Source organism: Pseudoliparis swirei, chromosome 10, assembly GCF_029220125.1.
Source record: "Pseudoliparis swirei isolate HS2019 ecotype Mariana Trench chromosome 10, NWPU_hadal_v1, whole genome shotgun sequence".
Lineage (NCBI taxonomy): Eukaryota > Metazoa > Chordata > Actinopteri > Perciformes > Liparidae > Pseudoliparis > Pseudoliparis swirei.
The window spans coordinates 9,709,012-9,727,784 of NC_079397.1; the positions used below are offsets into that span (position 1 = coordinate 9,709,012).

Genomic DNA, 18,773 nt, shown 5'->3' on the forward strand with positions numbered 1-18,773 from the left:
GTCGTACTAAAACATTTTGACTTAGCGCCGTGAGCGCCTTGTACCACACAAAATCGCTTAGAGGTCAGTAAGCAAAACCAGAATTAATCCATATATATGTTGTTTTTTGAGAAAATTAAAGGCTTTTAAGTGCGCCCTATAGTGCAAAAAATACGGTAATCAAAACTCAAAACGATGCTAAAACATCGCCTGTTGCAAAATATTTTGAATTCATTCATTGATATGAATGGAATTTAAATGCTTCACCTTGAAAACAACCTTCAAACCTCGTAATCTATCCTTCAGGTTGCATGATTAATACACAAACATGTTGATGTTATATTTTGAGGCAATACAGAGCACAGATATCTCCAATGAAATATTGCCGTTTATGCTAACGGCTTATGCTTTACCTCAGTCATAGATTTACAAGTAGAATAGAATTAAACCACCTGAACATCATTATTATTATTTGTATTATTTATTCAAAAACAGTCGTAATATGGGTTTCATCATTGCAGATCTGAATAAATGTGTTTGTGTCCAAACCCGACTCTAATCTTTTGGTTTCTTGGAATTAAAAGTATTTCACATTGACCCACACAAACACACACACACACACACACACACTTATTAGATATTTAGAGTAGAAGAGTAAATATATATTTTTTCCATTTGGATTTTGCTCTGATACATTTTCTTTGTGTCGTCTGCAGGTCTCTGGACTTGACAGGACCGCTGCTGCTGGGCGGCGTTCCCAACCTCCCCGAGGACTTCCCGGTGGGGAACCGAGACTTTGTGGGCTGCATGAGAAACCTCAGCATCGACAGCAAGCCCATCGACATGGCCAGCTACGTCGCTAACAACGGCACCGAAGCAGGTTGGACATGCTGCGTTGTTAATGAGACGTAGACAAGAGGAACACCTCAATGCCTCGCTTTAGCTCCTTTTACGTTTTGATATTTTTCCCCAGTGTTTTTGCAGCCCATAAATAGATGCATACATTGGACAAGCATATTGATTATGGTGTGTGTGATGTCAAGGTTGTCCGACGAAGAAAAACTTTTGCATGGACGACCTGTGCCAGAACGGAGGAGTGTGTGTCAGCAGGTGGGACACCCACAGCTGCGACTGCCCGACTGGCTACGGAGGAAAGAATTGTGAACAAGGTAAGAATCGTCAAAAAAGTGTCTGTAATTCTGTCTTTGCATCAACACATACATTCATAGACAGGTTTCATATACAAAGGTGCCTGCATCTACACGTGTCCGTGTTTACATGCTGTAAGTGCACAGAGTGTGTGTGTGTGTGTATGTATGTGAGTGTGTATGTCTCAAGGACTTCCAGAAAAAGGTTTGTGCTTGGGAGATCAAATGGGATAAGGAGCAGCTCCCCTGACTCAGTCTGACTCATGCAGCAGCCACAATGGAGACTGACAGTGAAGCCTCTGCTCACGACTGAACAGACAATAAACATGGCCTCAGGTTCGAAGTTTAAGTACAAGAACAAACTCTGACTCACTCATCAAAACTCAGACAAAGGATGAAACAAAAGACACACACTGACCCAATGGCTGTCCTCTGTGTGTCTCTGGTGCTGACCTACATACAGCCCTTATAGAGAGATAGATAGTGAGGGATTGAACATATGGCGGTGTTGTCCTCGTTAGCCGAGGAAACGTAAAAACATCACAGTGTTTTTATTCACCCTCCATAACACCATCTCATGTTCTTCTACGGTAAGCAGATCACTTTGATTTGGCTCCTTCGGGGCGAGCATCCGAACAATGTGTGTAGGTGTGAATTCCTCTCATCACCCCCCCGCCCCCTTTGCCGATGAGGTAGCCGCCTATCCAGCGCCAGGCCCCAGTATCCACTATCTGAACTGGGCCGGGATCACAGCAAGCTGGGATAAAGGTTTTGGCCGCACTGCTGCTTGTTGACACGTCTGGCTCGCAGGCTTCGCACCAAGCTGCCACACGGGAAACAAGAGATTCGTTAACTGCCAAAATCATCCAGACTGGACATGAAGAGACTGAATTCCAGATCAGATTGCAATTGTACAGACCATGGTAAAAAAAAGAAGACAAGGCGTGAATTCTTTCACGCTAATTTAAAGCAGATTACAGTCAGGCTAAATATAAGCATGATGTACACTGGAAAACATTTGCTTCTACATGGGCGGCAGTAGCTCGTTATGACAACGACATGGGGCTCTCTGTATTGGTGTCAAACAAGCTGTTGCAGTAATTGAGGATTGCTGATTTGTATGCCTTTAATATTTTTGAGGAAAGTGTGAAAGTTGCTCAGTTGAGAAAAATGAGCCTCAGTTGGACTTGGCTGCAGACTTTTTGGATGTCTGGATCTGCTAAAGTCCTCTGACCCGGTCAAAGCGCCACTGTGCCTGCAGGGCTCTCAAGTTTTGAAGACGGGCAAGAGTGACATTTCCATCACCCCCCCCCCCCCTGCAGAACGAAATTTTCGGATATCAGTCAGTTGCCCGTCTTCAAAACTTGAGAGCCCTGCAAGCACAGTGGCGCTTTGACCGGGTCAGAGGACTTTAGCAGATCCAGACATCCAAAAAGTCTGCAGCCAAGTCCAACTGAGGCTCATTTTTCTCAACTGAGCAACTTTCACACTTTCCTCAGGATGCTTTATTTTCATTGGTTGCTGGATTAAATCTTACCCAGATACAACAGATACGTTTTTTTTTCTGATTGGCTATTGTGTAGCCCATTTCTTTTTTTTGATTGGCTGATAAGTGGCACCTCACAGCAGAACTCCAGGGGAGCGCTTGATTCCTCCACGGTGAGGGCAGCGCGGCTCATGTTTGCGGGCTGCGGCACATTAAAACATTAAATAGCCGAGAGTTTTTTTCAACATGAGAAATACGATGTGTGGCGGGAGTGCGTGATTTAAGACCGAATTGCGTGAGTCTCACGCTCAATGCGTGACACTTGAGAGCCCTGTGCCTGCTCTCCCATCCGCAACCTGTAGCTGGCACAGAACCGTGTGAACCTCCCGCTGATCCAACACAATTAAATGGCTGAGATTAGCACTGCATACCACATTCTCTTAATACTACTGTAAGAAAATATGAGCTTCAGCATAATAAATATTATTTGATTACAGCACGCTAACAGGCTAAACTTTGATGTTGAATCTGATGATACATGTAACCTGCATGGTGCATGCTAGCATACTGATGGAGCATGCTAGGATAGGCTACTGATGGAGCATGCTAGGATAGGCTACTGATGGAGCATGCTAAGATAGGCTACTGATGCTAACCTGCTCACATGTGGCTGAAAGCACCTTTGTGTGAAAGTAAATCAAAAAGTGGATGTTTTTTTGGTCCTCCTTTGGTAAAGCACTGTAACTACCGGTTACCTCAAACAAATCTGTGCTTTGTCTCATAATTACAGCGTGCGTATGTGTGCATTTCTGAGAACTCCTGTTGTAATATGTGCCCCGGGGAAACGAGAACATACAGGATTCATGCTGTATTTTCTACAGGTGGAAGCACTTCACTGTATGTGAAGGTGTGTCAAGTGTGTTTGCGTTAGTGATTCTTGATCTTTCTTTCAGCATCAACAGGAGCTTAGATTGTGGGTTTTCTGTAGATTTACAGAATGTCTTTCGACATTAAATGTTTGTTAAAGAATTACTGTGTAGCAATCCCGAGAAACAAAGGAACAATGAAATCACATGGGATTAAAAGGGGTAACCAGCCAAATGTCACGTTTCAGCTCAGTAAGCAAACTGTTCATTCTGCAGCCTCTCAATGCTTTGACTTTTTATTTTTGTGTGTGTAATTTCAGTAAAACTCAAATGCGACTGCCTCAATCTCAAAAGAGTGGTGGTGTTACTGCATGTGTGCCTCAAAATAAAGACCCCTTTCCCTTCCTGCCTCATTTCACAAAGGCACTGGTCACACTTGTCTTGTTCAGTGAAACGTTCGCGATCGGATGCGCCAGATTGCAACCTCAGCTGTGACCACACATGTGTGTCCACACTGGCCAGGCCTCCTCGGCATGTGATCAGTCTGATCGGATCCCAATGCGAGTGACTTCCAACCTCAGAGCGTACAGACTTGACATTTAATGGGAGCTGGCATGACCGCATGACAGAAGTCGCATCAGCGTGACCACGGCCAATGCTGATTGTTTTTGCATTTTTTTCACTCTTTGTGTCTTTTTGTACATGATTGATCATATCTGTTAAATCATATCGACACTCTGGCAACCTTTTAGCTTCATGTGCAGCAGAGGAACAGCAAGAAGACTGACCTGTAGACCATTGCTTCTCTCAGCAGTGCTCTCATATGTTAATTGTAATATAACTAATGCGTCAATATAAATGTGGCGCAGAGTTATCCTTAAAATGCATAACACTAATGATGTTTTCTCCTTACTCTTCCTCCCGGCTTGTCCAGTGATGCCGTCGCCTCAGTTCTTTGACGGCCAAGCGCTGGTCTCCTGGAGCGAGACGGACATTACCATCGCTATCCCCTGGTTCATGGGCCTCATGTTCCGCACCCGGCAGCCAGCTGGCACCCTGATGCAAGCCAATGCCGGAGCCCACGCCACCATCAACCTCATGGTGAGATACCAATACACGGCACAATGTCAACGAAAATGTCATCGTCATCAGCATATAGTGCAATTTTTTTTGGAGGGACTTAATTCCTCTGCAGTCCAGAATACTTTCTGAATGGAAATGACAGTAAAATAAAGTTTTTTCCCACCATTCAGGTGAGAGAGCAGCACGTTCGTATGGAGGTGTTTCGGAAGCAGCAGCTGGTGGCGTCGCTCGGTTTCCCACAAGTTCGAGTCAATGACGGGGAGTGGCATCACCTGCTGGTAGAGCTGAGAAGCGCCAAAGACGGCAAGGACATCAAATACATTGCTTATGTGTCCCTGGACTATGGCATGTACCAGGTACAGGCAGATTACATCACAGCTAGAAGAAAAAGATGTATGCACGTTTTTAAGAGAAAAAGAATTCTCATTTCTTTTCTTTTTTTAAACAGAAGTCAGTAGAGCTCGGTAATGACCTCCCAGGGTTGAAGCTGCAAACTCTTCATGTTGGAGGTTTGCCTGGAGAGGGAAACCAAGTCAGAAAAGGATTTGTTGGCTGCATACAGGTACGTGTATTTTCAAATCTCCAAAAGAATTGTAACAGTAGTTTTCTATTTTCCTGGACCACTTCTTATTTTTCGGAAATGTTTTTTTTCTCCCTTTTCCTCTTGTCCTGCTTCCTCCATTAGGGAGTGCGCATGGGCGAGACACCCACCAACGTGGCCAACGTGAACATGGCTCAGGGCCTAAAGATCCGCGTGGAAGACGGCTGCGACCTGGCTGACCCCTGCGACTCCAACATCTGCCCTGAGAACAGCCACTGCAGCGACGACTGGAGCACGCACACCTGTGTCTGTGACCCGGGTAATACGCACTTGCACAAACAACAGACACTTCAGATAAACTCTTAATATTGCTCGGTTAAGTTTGAGTGTCATTCCTCACTCTTTTCTCTTTGTCCTGCAGGTTTCTTTGGGAAAGAGTGTGTGGACGCTTGCCAGCTCAACCCTTGCGAGCACGTTTCTACTTGCGTTCGGAAACCGAGTTCCTCCCACGGCTACACCTGTGAATGTGGACAGAACCACTACGGCCAGTACTGTGAAAACAAGTACGCTCCCTTCCCCTCTGTGTGTGTGTTAAATGTTGGATTTTCACCTTCTATCATCTTTATTGCACTTTATTTTGCCATAAAGAAGAATAGATTCTGCAGAGTTTGAGCCAGTAGCACCTAGTGTAATATTCACTTCAGAGGCTGGTTTAGGGTCTTAAAGTTGTACTTTTTAGATCTTTAATTGAGAAAAATCACAAACACCTTCACGGATTGCATCTTGGACATTTTAGAGTAGTTAGCTTTCATTTGTAACATCAGTTGTATCCAGATGTTAAAAAGGAAGCAGGCTCCCAGAGACAAAACACACTAATCCCCTTTAGACAGTTGGTTAGGCTCTTACTCTTTTTGGCATTTTGCCAACATCCTGAGTCTTTCATAGCGGCTTTGTTGGTCAGTAATCTGAGCTTGATGTGTGTGTGTGTGTGAGAGAGAGAGAGAATATAAAAAAGTAATAAAATGATTAGGCGGCATTTGGAAAGTCTGTTAATACGCTTGGTAAGTGGCGAGTTGGTTCTGCACCGTCAGCATTGTCTGAGAGGGCACGTGAATTAGCCAGCCCTGATTGAGAAGCAGTCATTTCCCCCTGACCCCTATGACACGCATCACGTCCTGTCTTAAGCAGGATGTGGGCTTGCCCTGTCGCGCCTGACTGATCCTCCATAGGTGTTCAGTCACCGCCGCCCTCACACTGCTGCTCGTCCCCTATCAGATCGCATCGCTCAGCCGGAGTTCGCATCTCTCTCTCTCCGCCACCGAGAAAGAAAGAGTCTCTGTGTGTGTTTGTATAAATCAGTCACACCTGAACCACTGGCTTAAAAATGCGGAGGAAGTTTATTCTAGATTCAGGGCGACAGAGAGCGTTTAGTTGTAGATAAACTTCACAGGTAGCTATCAGATTTGGAGTATTTTGTGCAAGTTGATAACATGTCAGTAGATGGCAAAACCCGATCAACCGTCACTTTGCTTGTTTGACACATTATTTTTATCTTGTTCCAAAAGAATTGGAATCACAAAAGGTGCACCGGTCCCACAGCGGGTTAACTAAAACATTACAATTCAATGATAGAAAGGAAGAACCTGTGTCTTATTAGTTCATTCTAATGTTTCGGAAGAGAGAAAGAAATCTAGTATTGCTCGAAAAATACAGTTTAGTGGTTATTTCTAACCTGCAGGTAGTTTAGAGCAGATAGTTTTCCCCACGTATGGTGAAAGAGTTAATTTTAGTTTGCAATGCAACTGAAATCTTTAATAACTGATATGTGTAGCCCCCTTCACATTGTTTAATTGTCAGAACAAAGATATATATTAATGCCGCTTTAATTAACCTACATTTGTGTTTGAAATCAGAGTGGAGAAGCCATGTCCTCAAGGTTGGTGGGGCAGTCCCATGTGCGGACCCTGTAACTGTGATACTAACAGAGGATTTCATAAAGACTGCAACAAGACCACTGGAGAGTGTCGCTGCAAGGTAAAATTATACATAGCGATACTTACATTACCTGGATTGATACACTTATTATTACTTTTTGTGATTTACAAGCAAAGGTTGCTCAGGACAGCAGATAAACCGAGAAGCGAGACAATATAAATTTTTTAAAGAAGAGATAACGCAATCCTCTTAAAGATGAAACGTTCAAATATGCCATTAGTCATTAGTGCCTTCTCCCTTCCTGCAGGAAAACCACTATCGTCCGGAAGGCGAGGACACTTGTTACCCCTGTGAGTGTTTCTCTCTTGGCTCCGAGTCTCGAACATGTGACACCATCACGGGGCAGTGCCCCTGTAAAGGAGGAGTCATCGGCCGTCAGTGTAACCGCTGCGATAACCCCTTCGCCGAGGTCACTCCCACTGGATGCGAGGGTATGTGTATTTAACATATGATCTTTACTGATATCCTACAACTTATTTGCGACTGACGGAAATTTTAAAGCACGGAAACAAGAAATTGAGTGGCTATACTCTTTAACACGTTGGAAAAAGAAGGAACGTTTTAAATTAGCCTTGCAAAAGAGCAAATTTTTACTCACATTATATAGACAAAACATGACAATTACTTTATAATAGGGTTCAAATGAACCAAATACTAACATTGAAGTGAAACATAAGTGCATATTGCTAAATACTGTCAAAGAAAAGTGAAAGTCAGATAAATTTCTCTTTAAGAAAAAAGAGTTTGCTGTGGTCATGACAAGGACAGTTGTGACCAAACTATATTTCAGAAATTGGCTGTATTATTCCTTTAAATGTTCCAGTTGACAGAGTCTGAGAACCGGAACAGACCACGATGAAGTGTCAAAAGGAGACAAATATTGTCGCTCACGTCCACTGGCGCCTCAGCTGAGCTAAATGCATGTCTTTGTCGCCACCCAGTCAAGCAGAAGAGGCAAGTCTGGCTAGTGAGCTGACTTGGCAAGAGGACCGCACACACACAATACAGTAGAGATGAATAGAAGACAAAGCTACCGAGTCCAGAAACTGAATGTCAATGTGCTGACTGTTTGACCCAATATAAAGCTCTCCAGTCCATGGACGTGTTTGGACTGGGAATGGATGTGAAACTATATGACAAGATGGTTCCTTTTTGTTTTGTTCATTTATGATCAAGCAGTTTTAAGACATTATTTCACTAAAGGGACAAATCCATTCTGATGCAGGGAAGGAGTGAGACAGGTAGAAGAGATGGAAGAGTCTTCTTTGGTCACTGAGTCGTGACCTTCCATGGCAGGCCTCATACCGACCTGTCAGCTCATAACCCAAATACAGCGGTTAATGTCACCACAGCCTCTAGTCATGACAGAATGTCTTGTGTTAGTGTAGAAATGATCCTGTAAGAAAGAGAAAGTATGATCCAATAGAACGTTTAAAAGATGAGCTCATTGGATCTAAAGTAAAAATGTTACTCTGGTCCGGTTATGAAGTTATGTGATAGTAGCACTTAACAGTTAATGACACATTGAGGGTTTAAAGGCTGTGTGCATCTACAGTGAGGAGCCTGCAGGTCCCAGCTTGGTTTGTCCTGGAGATTTATTAACACAGATAAATTAATTATGTGTTGCGAAATTGTGTAATGGCTCAGAGGGCTTAATGTGGGAGAATGCCACTGTGCTGGTCTGACTGGCTGTTTAATTATGTGGCGTCAAAGCAGGCATTTACTTTTTTAAGGGGTCATTTATCGTACAAGTTCATATCCAGTTTTGGTTTATGATACATTTCTTTAAGGGTTAATGCATACAATGCTCTCAACCCATTTTTGGTTTTCCTGATACATCAGCGTGATGGAAGCTGTATGTGTGGTTTTCCTACTGAGAGCCTTACGTTTCAAACCATATTCACATTATAACCTGCACATTTTTTGTTTGTCCTTTTCCTCCACAGTGGTGTACGAGGGCTGTCCCAAGGCGTTTGATGCAGACATCTGGTGGCCCAAGACCAAATTTGGACGCCCCGCCGCAATGAACTGTCCCAAAGGATCAATCGGTGAGTGCTTTTAACGCCCTCTGACGACAAAAGCAACATGTGGCGTAATTATTTTGCACTCGATGGAGTCATAATGTCTTCAAGTGTCTGGTCTAGTTGAAATTAATGGAGAGACAAATATTTAATAAATGTACTTCTGGTGGCGGGGAAAAATACTCTCACCAGGAAATGGGTATCAGAAGAAAGTCCTACTCTACATACATGGATGGACATTACAATGGACATTTATAACATGGAGAAGATAACGGCATCTGTCAACGACAAATTGGAACAGTTTATGACATATTGTGAAAAATGGGTTACATACATAACACCTCGTAGACCTGAATTTATTTTCAGAAATTTACAATAGAAAATAAATCACCCCCTAGTTTATCAGTTGTTTTCCTTTTTGTTGTTGTTGTTGTTGTTTCTGTTTCATTCTGTATTCTTTTTAAAAATGTGTCCTATGTTTAAAAAAGAAGAAGAAAATGAATGAATGTCAATGAATCAGTTTTATCATCCCATTTCTGCGAAATGTAAAGAAATAATTTTACATTTTATTTTCAGACACTTTCTCTCCCAGTTTATTCTAACCCTAACCCAGCCACTGGCTAGTTTAGCTTGCTAACAGCAACCTCATAGCCACAAGTTACAGGACACTGTTGGACACCAACACGAGTAGAACTATTCCATAAAGTAACTGACTTCATATGTTCGTTACAAAACCACATCTACCTAAAGCTAGCTAACATTAGCTACCAAAAGCTATTAGACCATTTAACGCTGTACCGGCAACGTCTCCCGACTCCTGTTTTATTGCTCATGAATTCAACTCCACATTCTTAAGACTTAAGATGGCGTTGTTTCTTTTTCCAAAAGTCACATGCTCTCACATTATGAAAAAGAAAACAATACGCTGGTCTCCGTGCCTACGTCTTCACTGCAGTTGGATGAAGCTGTATAAGTGGCTTTGTGTTTGTTAGTTAATGTATTTTAAGGCACACACACCCACAAGAGCCTCCTCCAGCAGGCTGTGAATGTGAGAGAGGAAGACAGTCCAACTCAAAACTTGTGTTCACTGACCTATTCCTCAGTAAAGCTCTGTCACTTTCCTGGTTACACCCTTAGATACGACCTTAGATACTTTTGTCTTCTCCCCAGACTCATTGGGGAATGTATGTATATGGGAACGCTGGTCGTTGCCTTGTCTTAGCTCCAAGCCACTGGCAAGTCCTTCAGCCATCTCTTCCTTTGCAACAATGGCATTAGAAGAGACTTTGCATTTGGATGAAGGCTTTTCTCAAACTGAATCAGACTGGAGGCAGTTTCAATTATCTAAACTACAAAGACAGGAAGTGTTTTACATTTTTCAGGTATTTAACATATTCCGAGCCGTTGGGATCATTTTAAGGACAATATGGCCCCAGATGTAGTTGTCTGTTTTTTGCGAAGCAATGTCCGTATCCTTTTCTGATCGCATACAGCACCAACAACCTTCATTAATTGCTTGTATGAAAAAGATAAAGAATCTAAATAACTTTCGGATATCAGTTCAAAACACATCATATAGTTTAGAAAATATAGTGTGTGTATAACATGTCCTCATGGATGTCTAGAAAACATTTGCCAGAAACATACTTCAATGTCATTTTTTATTTTTTTTAAGGTACTGCCATTCGCCACTGCAACGATGAGAAGGGCTGGTTGTCGCCTGAGCTCTTCAACTGCACCACTGTCTCCTTCTCCCAGCTGAAGAAGCTGGTGAGTGCTACACACAATAAGACATTATGCTGCCGCTTTCAGCTGGAAATATGTTACGCAATGATGACAGTTTTCAAGGTCTATGGAGCCTTTGAATAAAGTGAAAAATGTATAATCTCTGAACTTAAATTCTTCCTTCTTTTCTTCCTGTTTGAATATGATGTTCTCATCAGACTTTATGCCTCTGTTCAATGCATTGGTCTCCCTTAATAATGATCATAATGATTGAACTATGGATCGTAAGGGAGCTGATCATAAGGAAGTCTGTGGGGGATTCACACATAGTATTGCATCTGTAAAAAGAGACGACGGGTTGCTCTGTGTCCTCAGTTGTCAAAAAGATGTCAGCTGGTCTGAGAGACTAAATGATTAAGCCACTACAATAAAGACCGATTATTATTTTCTTCCTTGTTACTTCCTGGAATGCCTGGATCGCCTTTTTGTTCATAGTATTGCACCCTATTGTGTTTGAAGCTCAACCTAATACTGGAGGCAGGAACTTCTCAAAGCCCCGCTAATCCTTGGATTGACCAATCTCTATGAAGTTTCATCGCAGCCACTCAGCTCTTCTTTGCCTTGACCCGCTCGCTCTCTCTCCATCCCTCCACCCTCATTTTTCCATCCAGAACGAGGACCTGCGTCGCAACAGCTCCAGGATGGACAGCGAGCACTCCAAGACCATTGTGCGCTTGCTCCACAGCGCCACCGACAACATCCAGCGTTACTACGGCAACGACGTGAAGACCGCCGCCCAGCTGCTGAATCACGTGCTGCTGTACGAGAGCCGGCAGGAGGGCTTCGACCTCACCGCCATGAGGGACGCCAAGTTCAACGAGGTAGAAAGGAAAACTAACTGGATTCACAGCGTCTACGTAACACTTTAGTTTGGTGCCCAGTCTGTAGCACTTGGAGCACTGGTGCTCTCCACTGGTGGATTCTCACTGGGAGAGAAACTTTATTCATCACTGTAATTATCTAATACATCCACCATTGCTGTTATTGTGCTGGTGGGAATGCAAAGAGCGAATGTCTGTCTTTATGAGCTCACCCTTTGACGGACAGCTCCATCCTCCCATCCTCCCCTTCCGGAAGGAGCAGGTTAGATGGAATGAGTTGATGGTACAGTGTGTGAGGTGTGTCGCCGGTCTCGGGTCAGCTCGTTAGGCTGAAGTAGCGAGCACACTTGAGGGATATTGATATTTCTGTGATGCATTTACATAATCTACAATTACATGCGATAAAATGCTTAATTTGTGTCATTTGCTTCTTTATTTTTTATTTTTCCAGAACTTGGTGCGAGCAGGAAGCGCCATCTTGGATCCTGACACCAAAGAGCACTGGGAGCAGATCCAGAAGACGGAAGGCGGCACCGCCAACCTGTTGCGCAACTTCGAGGACTACGCCAACACCCTGGCGCAGAACGTCAGGAAAACCTACCTGAAGCCCTTCACCATCGTCACCGACAACATGAGTGAGTGGAGGAGGCGTGGTCACACGTCGTGTAACGTGATCCCACCTGACAAGCGACCCTCACCATTTGCCTCTGTCTCCTCCCCTTCCCCGCCACCCACCCAGTTCTGACCGTGGACTACTTGGACGTGTCGGACCCGGAGAAGGCGACGCTGCCTCGGTTCCAGGACATCCACGAGGAATACTCCAAAGACCTCGGGTCATCCGTCCAGTTCCCCCAGTTCAACCTCCGCGTTCAGGGCCACAGAGGTAGGAGTCACACCCCGTCTGATGAGAGAAGATGTAAAAAATTAAAAATAAACACAACCCCACTCGTAAGGTCTGTCAATTTACGTCTTGCTATCCCCTCCCAGCAGAGCCCAACTATGAACCTCAGAGTCAGACCGATGCCCCACAGGAGGAGGAGCACACGGCGTCCGAGAGGAGACGGCGCTACATCGAGCCGGCTGCTCCTCTGCCGGTTGCCGTAGTGATAGTGTACAAATCGATGGGGAAGCTCCTCCCGGAAAGTTACGACCCTGACCGCAGGAGTTTAAGGTAGACTACTGACAGTTAAAGTTTAGCCCTGCTGTTGACTTTGTGGTCATTACCTCCAAAAAGGAAAAACGGGGTGCCGACTTTCTCACGCGCTTTGGAAGTTTTAAGTGTAATCCAGTCAACTTGTTTAAAACGAGGCCTAAAAGAAGGGAAAAGAGACCGCCCTCGCATAATCTGAACTCTTAAAGCTCTCCTCTGCACTTTACAGTGTATATACTGTATAATCAATTATATTCTGTAAATGTTTGAAGAACATGACGCTAATACAACACATGTCATAATATTTACTGTAGGTGTGTTTAAAGGAACCACCTTATCAGTGCCTATAAAATTCATCTTAGTCATTCAGAAAAACCGAGCATGGAGTCTGTGAGGGTTATATATATATGTGCGTGTGTGTGTCTGTGTGTAAAAGAGAAAACGTAAGAATATGTTTTTAAAGATGATATAAGGAAGTTAACAAAAGGATAACAGTGAATATGATATCAGTCGGTTATGGTGGCCGACTCCTACACATTAGTGTGCATCCATGTTATAAAAGCCATTAAATGCACATTTTAACTTACTGTAGCAAAGCGATTGGAACATTTAAGTGTATCATTTAGACCTTATTTATTTATTATCTTATCTTCTTATTAACTTCCCGTGTCTTTCCAGGCTCCCCAACCGTCCAGTGATCAACACAGCCATCGTGAGCGCCACGGTGCACAGTGAGGGTCCGCCTCTTCCTCCCCTCCTGGAACCGCCCATCACCTTGGAGTACACCCTGCTGGAGACGGAGGAGAGAACCAAACCTGTTTGTGTCTTCTGGAACCACACTGTAGCGTGAGTTATCCCTATCCCCCCCTCCCTTCCATCATCGCCAACCTCTCTCCACATCCCCCAATCACACTGCACCTTAAATGTCTTAATATAGTCACTTGCACCTTTGGCTTTTGGTTTCCTGTTTGCACATGCTGTTTATATATATTTGTAAATTTCTACTGTTGAACATATCTGCATTGCATTTTTTCATTTTTGATTTATGGTATTCTGCTTTTTTGCACCCTCTGGTCAGATGTAAAACTACATGTCGTTGCCCCAGTGCCTTTACTCTGTGCAATGATAATAATAATAATAATAATAATTATTCAGACTTCTATAGCGCTTTTCTAAATACCCAAAGACGCTTAAAGTTGAAAAAAAAATAAAGTTGAATCTGAATCTGAATCTGATCTGAGTTGCACATCACTTTACTTGCACGCCCGAGGGTGTTCCGAACCCCGGAGATTAAATCTTGCAGATAAAACAGCATTTATAGTATATATATATTTTCCTTTTTAAATGTCCCTTTCTTTTCTTCTGCGTTGGTGCGTTTAGGATCGGAGGAACAGGCGGCTGGTCCGCTAAAGGCTGTGAGGTGCTCAACAGGAACAACAGCCACATCAGCTGTCAGTGTAACCACATGACCAGCTTCGCCGTGCTCATGGACATTTCCAAGCGAGAGGTATAGAGGAAGTAAAACACCCAACACACCCAACCACGCCTGCTGTTTTCTGCCTGTTGCTCTGTTGCTGACTGCAACGGCTCTCCACAGCACGGGGACGTTCTCCCCATGAAGATTGTCACCTACACCACGGTGTCGGTCTCCCTCTGCCTCCTCCTCCTCACCTTCATCTTGCTGTGTCTCTTACGCCGGCTCCACTCCAACCTCCACGCCATCCACAGGAACCTGATCGCGGCGCTCTTCTTCTCCGAGCTCGTCTTCCTGCTCGGCATCAACCAGACTGACAACCCGGTGAGTGTTTACGCCCGCGCTGAATTGACTCTATATGGGCGGAGGGGAGCGTGCAGCAGCAACACAAACGCACTATAAGAAAGAGAGACTTTTAAAAAGAGCGTGAACATGCTTTGGTATCGTCAGCTCAACCATTTACCCACCACTATTTGACTTGAGCGTGGGTAGTCAGCTCCACAATCTTCCCATTTGTTCTTGCTTTGATAATGGCAGATAAGCTCGGGGTAACCCTGGTTGGGGTATCACTGGTTCAAGGGATTTTACAGCTGTGAAAGGAGTGGTTCGGCGATATCAACAAGCTTTGCCATAGCTCGCTGTGCTCGGCACATTTGGACAGGAAGTCTCTCCAGCCAAGTAGTTTTAGTAGAGTCCAGAGATTTGGTCCGGTCTCTGCTGCTCTGTGTAGACATCAGAAGGGAACATTATGGGCATTTCTATACGAACAAACACAGATACATGTAATACAGGATCCCACTAGTGTTGTACTTTTCCTATGCTTGTGGCATGGTGGAACTTACGCTGATGTTCACTGTCTTAAAAAAGTGCCGGGCGTGATTTATTTGTCCTGCAGGTAAATGTGGCGTTGACAGGGACTTTAAAGGCTTACTGGCCCAAGGCCTACCTGAGATGGATTTGTCAGACTATGTGTTTTTTTGTGCTCGGCTAATGACTGTAATGGTGAGGAATGCCCTTTCCCAATATATTTCCCATGAGTGGATTTCCTTGAACTGACAGACTGGATGTGACTTTGTTGCTGTAATGCTCCATAATTAAAAAGGTGTAACACATATCCTGATTCAGTACAGAGTCTGAGGTCAGAAACACACACACACACACACACACACACGCGTGCCCCCCCCCCCCCACACACACACATAATATAAAGGATCAAAATGTGTGGGAATTCTTTGAAGTCTGCTGACACAGACATTCAGACACACACACCTACACACACACACACACACCTCTGTGTGTCAGTAGCAGAGGCATGCTGTGACTGGTACCTGTCTCCAGAAGCAGGCCTCAGGGCGGTAGGCACTGCCAAAGGTTTCCCAGAGCAACTTCTAAGTTTTCACTTGGTAAATGTCTGTGGTACAGAAGAAATCCTGAAAATGTTAATTGACTGGCAATCCCGCTTTTTCGAAGAGGAATTTTCGGCTTGAAAAGCCAGAGACACAAAGACAGATAACGTCGACATACTTGCATATTTTACTTGCAAACCCACACAGGTACATGCAGACATTGTCAGTTGCTTTGAGCGTCATTCTCATGTCAGCAGCTTTAAAGCTCATGGTGACACGAATGCCACGGTAATTGGAATCAATTGAACATTTCCTCTTTGGATTTGCGAGCGCTTCGTTTGATGCCTCCTTAGCTATCTGAGAGCAACTAACGGTATCACATATACGAAAACATAATGTAACTAAAGCAAAAATGGATGTAAACTACGCTAACATGACCAAATATTTAACAATGAAAAGCAGCTGGTTATACCAGGACAAGTTAGGATGCAGCAGCAAAACACAGGAGTGTATTTCATGGAGTGGCGGTGCGTTTTTTTTGCTTGTGGGAGAACTTTACATCTGTTCTTCTTTCAAAAGTCACGTAGTGGCGCTCTGGATTGAATGCATCAGCTGTGACTAGTCTGGCCAAACCAGACGTCACAAGATCATCAGGCCCAGCTGTCACCAAGTCACCGTAACAACCAACCAACAGCCGTCTATTCAGGCTGCAGAGCCTGCGCCATAGTTTTAGTGGGCTTACATTCTGCCTCATCACATCAAGAATGGAAGGGGGAAAAAATCACAGAATTTAAAATTGAAAGAACTTAAATCAACTCATGCACCCTCGAGCTCAACCTGCCCAATAATGTTACATCCCCTCCACATTTGCCAAAAGTAGTAGTCCTCATAATGTGAAATATGAAATCAACGGGTCCAACAAACCAGGGTTTAAGATTACATTACATTACATGTCATTTTAGATGAGACGGTTAAGTTCCAAATACATTGCATGAGTCTTTTTTTTCTTATCGAAACGTCCTGACTCAGTGTTTTGACTGGCATGGGGGGGGGGGGGGGGGGCTGGGCTAGAGCACTGACTCACTGTTTTATGTTACCTGCAACTGTATGATTACAAAAAAAATCTTGGTAGAAGCCAACAGAGACTTGAAAAGTAAAGGAATATGTTTTATGTGCATGTTTGTGTGTGTGTGCACGTCCTTTATCGAGCGTGTGTGTGTGGAGAGGTGTGTGTGTGTGTTTCAACTGTGGAATGCTGTCAGTGTGTGCCCAGGGCCATCCACAGGTTGATTTACCACCCCTCTCTCTCTCTCTTTCTCTCTCTCTCTCTCTCTCTCTCTCTTTCTCCGCAGCACACACACAAAGGAGGGTGGGGAGAGGTTGAATCATTACTGTCATAAGTTAATTAAGTTTGTAATAAAAGAATCTAAAAATATTTTACTTCTGCTGCCATTAGGGCTGCCACTAAAATCTAAAGACTTTTTCAAATTGCTTGTTTTTACAATCCGACAGCTCAAAATCCAAAAGTATTTTATTCCCAATGATTGAAACAGCAAATAATTACATTTAAGAGGCTGGAACTTGGTATTTTAGGGCATATTAATGGGAATAAATGACACAAATGAACTAAAGTTTTGGTCAAAACAAATCTGCTTTTGTTGTTGTTGTTCTCTTCATTGCTCTTTCCTCTCCCTCCAGTTTGTGTGCATGGTGATCGCCATCCTCCTGCACTACTTCTACATGTGCACCTTTGCCTGGATGTTCGTGGAGGGGCTGCACATCTACCGCATGCTGACAGAGCTGCGGAACATCAACCACGGACACATGAGGTTCTACTACGCCATGGGCTGGGGCATACCGGCGATCATCACGGGTGAGACACACACACACACACACACACACACACACGCTCAGAAAGGAATGATGGGGGATTGTCAAGGTGCATTCGTGGTGTGAATCGTCTCTAATCCTCGTGGGAAAATGATTGAACACAGAGGAGCAAAGAGAAACACATAATGAGAGGTGGCCGTCATTTAGATTTCCACAATGTGTCAAATGAAGACAAGAACGGGAGAAATTTCACGTATATAAAAATGCCGGTGTGTGTGGGGGTGAAAATAATCAAGTTATAAATATACGTGTTGATTTATTTGTTTATCTCTTGATATAACTGCAAAATTCAATTTCAATCATCTGCTATCCAATAAAAATGCCATTTACTGCACATTTGAGCTTCAGACCCCTTGATGTCTGTGAAAATTGCAGTAACATATATTAAATGCTCGGCGATGTGCTCACATGCTTTGGAAGTATCGGATGCGGGTAAAGCTTACGTGATTGGAGTTTGGATTGAGAAATACTGCGAGAGAGATGTATAGAGTGACAGAGCGATACTCACAGAGATCCAAGAAAACCCCGAGTAGATGAAGAATAGATACGACAGTCAAGAGTGACTAAGACGGTAGAAGGAAAAAGAAACACAAAACAGAATTGGTGTCGGCTTGCACTGTGCACTCCCTCAAAAAAGTGGGTTGGGGGGTGAGAAACAATGCATAAAACACGCTGTAACACTGGTATGCTGCGTGTTTACAGGCTTGGCGGTGGGTCTCGACCCTCAGGGTTACGGGAACCCGGATTTCTGCTGGCTGTCTGTCCATGACACCCTCATCTGGAGCTTCGCGGGGCCCATCTTCGTAGTCGTCCTGGTATGTGTCCTCGAATGCGTTCGGCCATTAGGTGTTTTAGATCAAACCAAAGGAGTTAAAAGGGCTTTTTTATGTCCTTATACATCATCTAAATGGAATGAAATATCAAAATAAAATACCCTAAAAAGTCCTGTAAAATGCCAAATATACGCCTGAGGTTCACAAAGCCTCCTCCTTCCTTCCTTCCCTCCTCTTTTTCTCTTTACAGGTGAACATCGTGATTTTTATCCTGGCTGCGAAGGCTTCGTGTGGTCGCAGGCAGAAGGCGGTGGAGAAGTCGGGAGCAATGTAAGTCACGTTAGTAATCCGATACAACACAAGTTGATAAGCAGCGTAGCCCTTTTAGCACGTGGGGAGGAAGCTGACCCGCGCG

At 43.9% G+C, this 18,773-nt stretch overlaps 1 protein-coding gene across 6 annotated transcripts in view; it reads left to right on the top strand.

Annotated features, from left to right (window-relative positions):
- The window catches only part of celsr1a (cadherin EGF LAG seven-pass G-type receptor 1a), an 89,925-nt gene that overhangs the window by 63,422 nt on the left and 7,730 nt on the right, over nt 1–18,773 (top strand). For 5 of the 6 annotated variants that reach the window (XM_056424705.1, XM_056424704.1, XM_056424707.1 and 2 more), the window contains 21 exons: nt 696–859; nt 1,023–1,148; nt 4,414–4,580; nt 4,733–4,918; nt 5,011–5,124; nt 5,248–5,422; nt 5,525–5,666; nt 7,017–7,137; nt 7,346–7,529; nt 9,045–9,146; nt 10,795–10,889; nt 11,516–11,725; nt 12,177–12,360; nt 12,465–12,608; nt 12,713–12,896; nt 13,554–13,721; nt 14,256–14,382; nt 14,473–14,673; nt 17,394–17,568; nt 18,288–18,400; nt 18,609–18,688. In XM_056424705.1, the coding sequence (XP_056280680.1) occupies nt 696–859; nt 1,023–1,148; nt 4,414–4,580; nt 4,733–4,918; nt 5,011–5,124; nt 5,248–5,422; nt 5,525–5,666; nt 7,017–7,137; nt 7,346–7,529; nt 9,045–9,146; nt 10,795–10,889; nt 11,516–11,725; nt 12,177–12,360; nt 12,465–12,608; nt 12,713–12,896; nt 13,554–13,721; nt 14,256–14,382; nt 14,473–14,673; nt 17,394–17,568; nt 18,288–18,400; nt 18,609–18,688 (3,162 nt within the window). The remainder of the gene's footprint in view (nt 1–695; nt 860–1,022; nt 1,149–4,413; nt 4,581–4,732; nt 4,919–5,010; nt 5,125–5,247; nt 5,423–5,524; nt 5,667–7,016; nt 7,138–7,345; nt 7,530–9,044; nt 9,147–10,794; nt 10,890–11,515; nt 11,726–12,176; nt 12,361–12,464; nt 12,609–12,712; nt 12,897–13,553; nt 13,722–14,255; nt 14,383–14,472; nt 14,674–17,393; nt 17,569–18,287; nt 18,401–18,608; nt 18,689–18,773) is intronic. The other variant, XM_056424706.1, reaches the window with a different exon arrangement.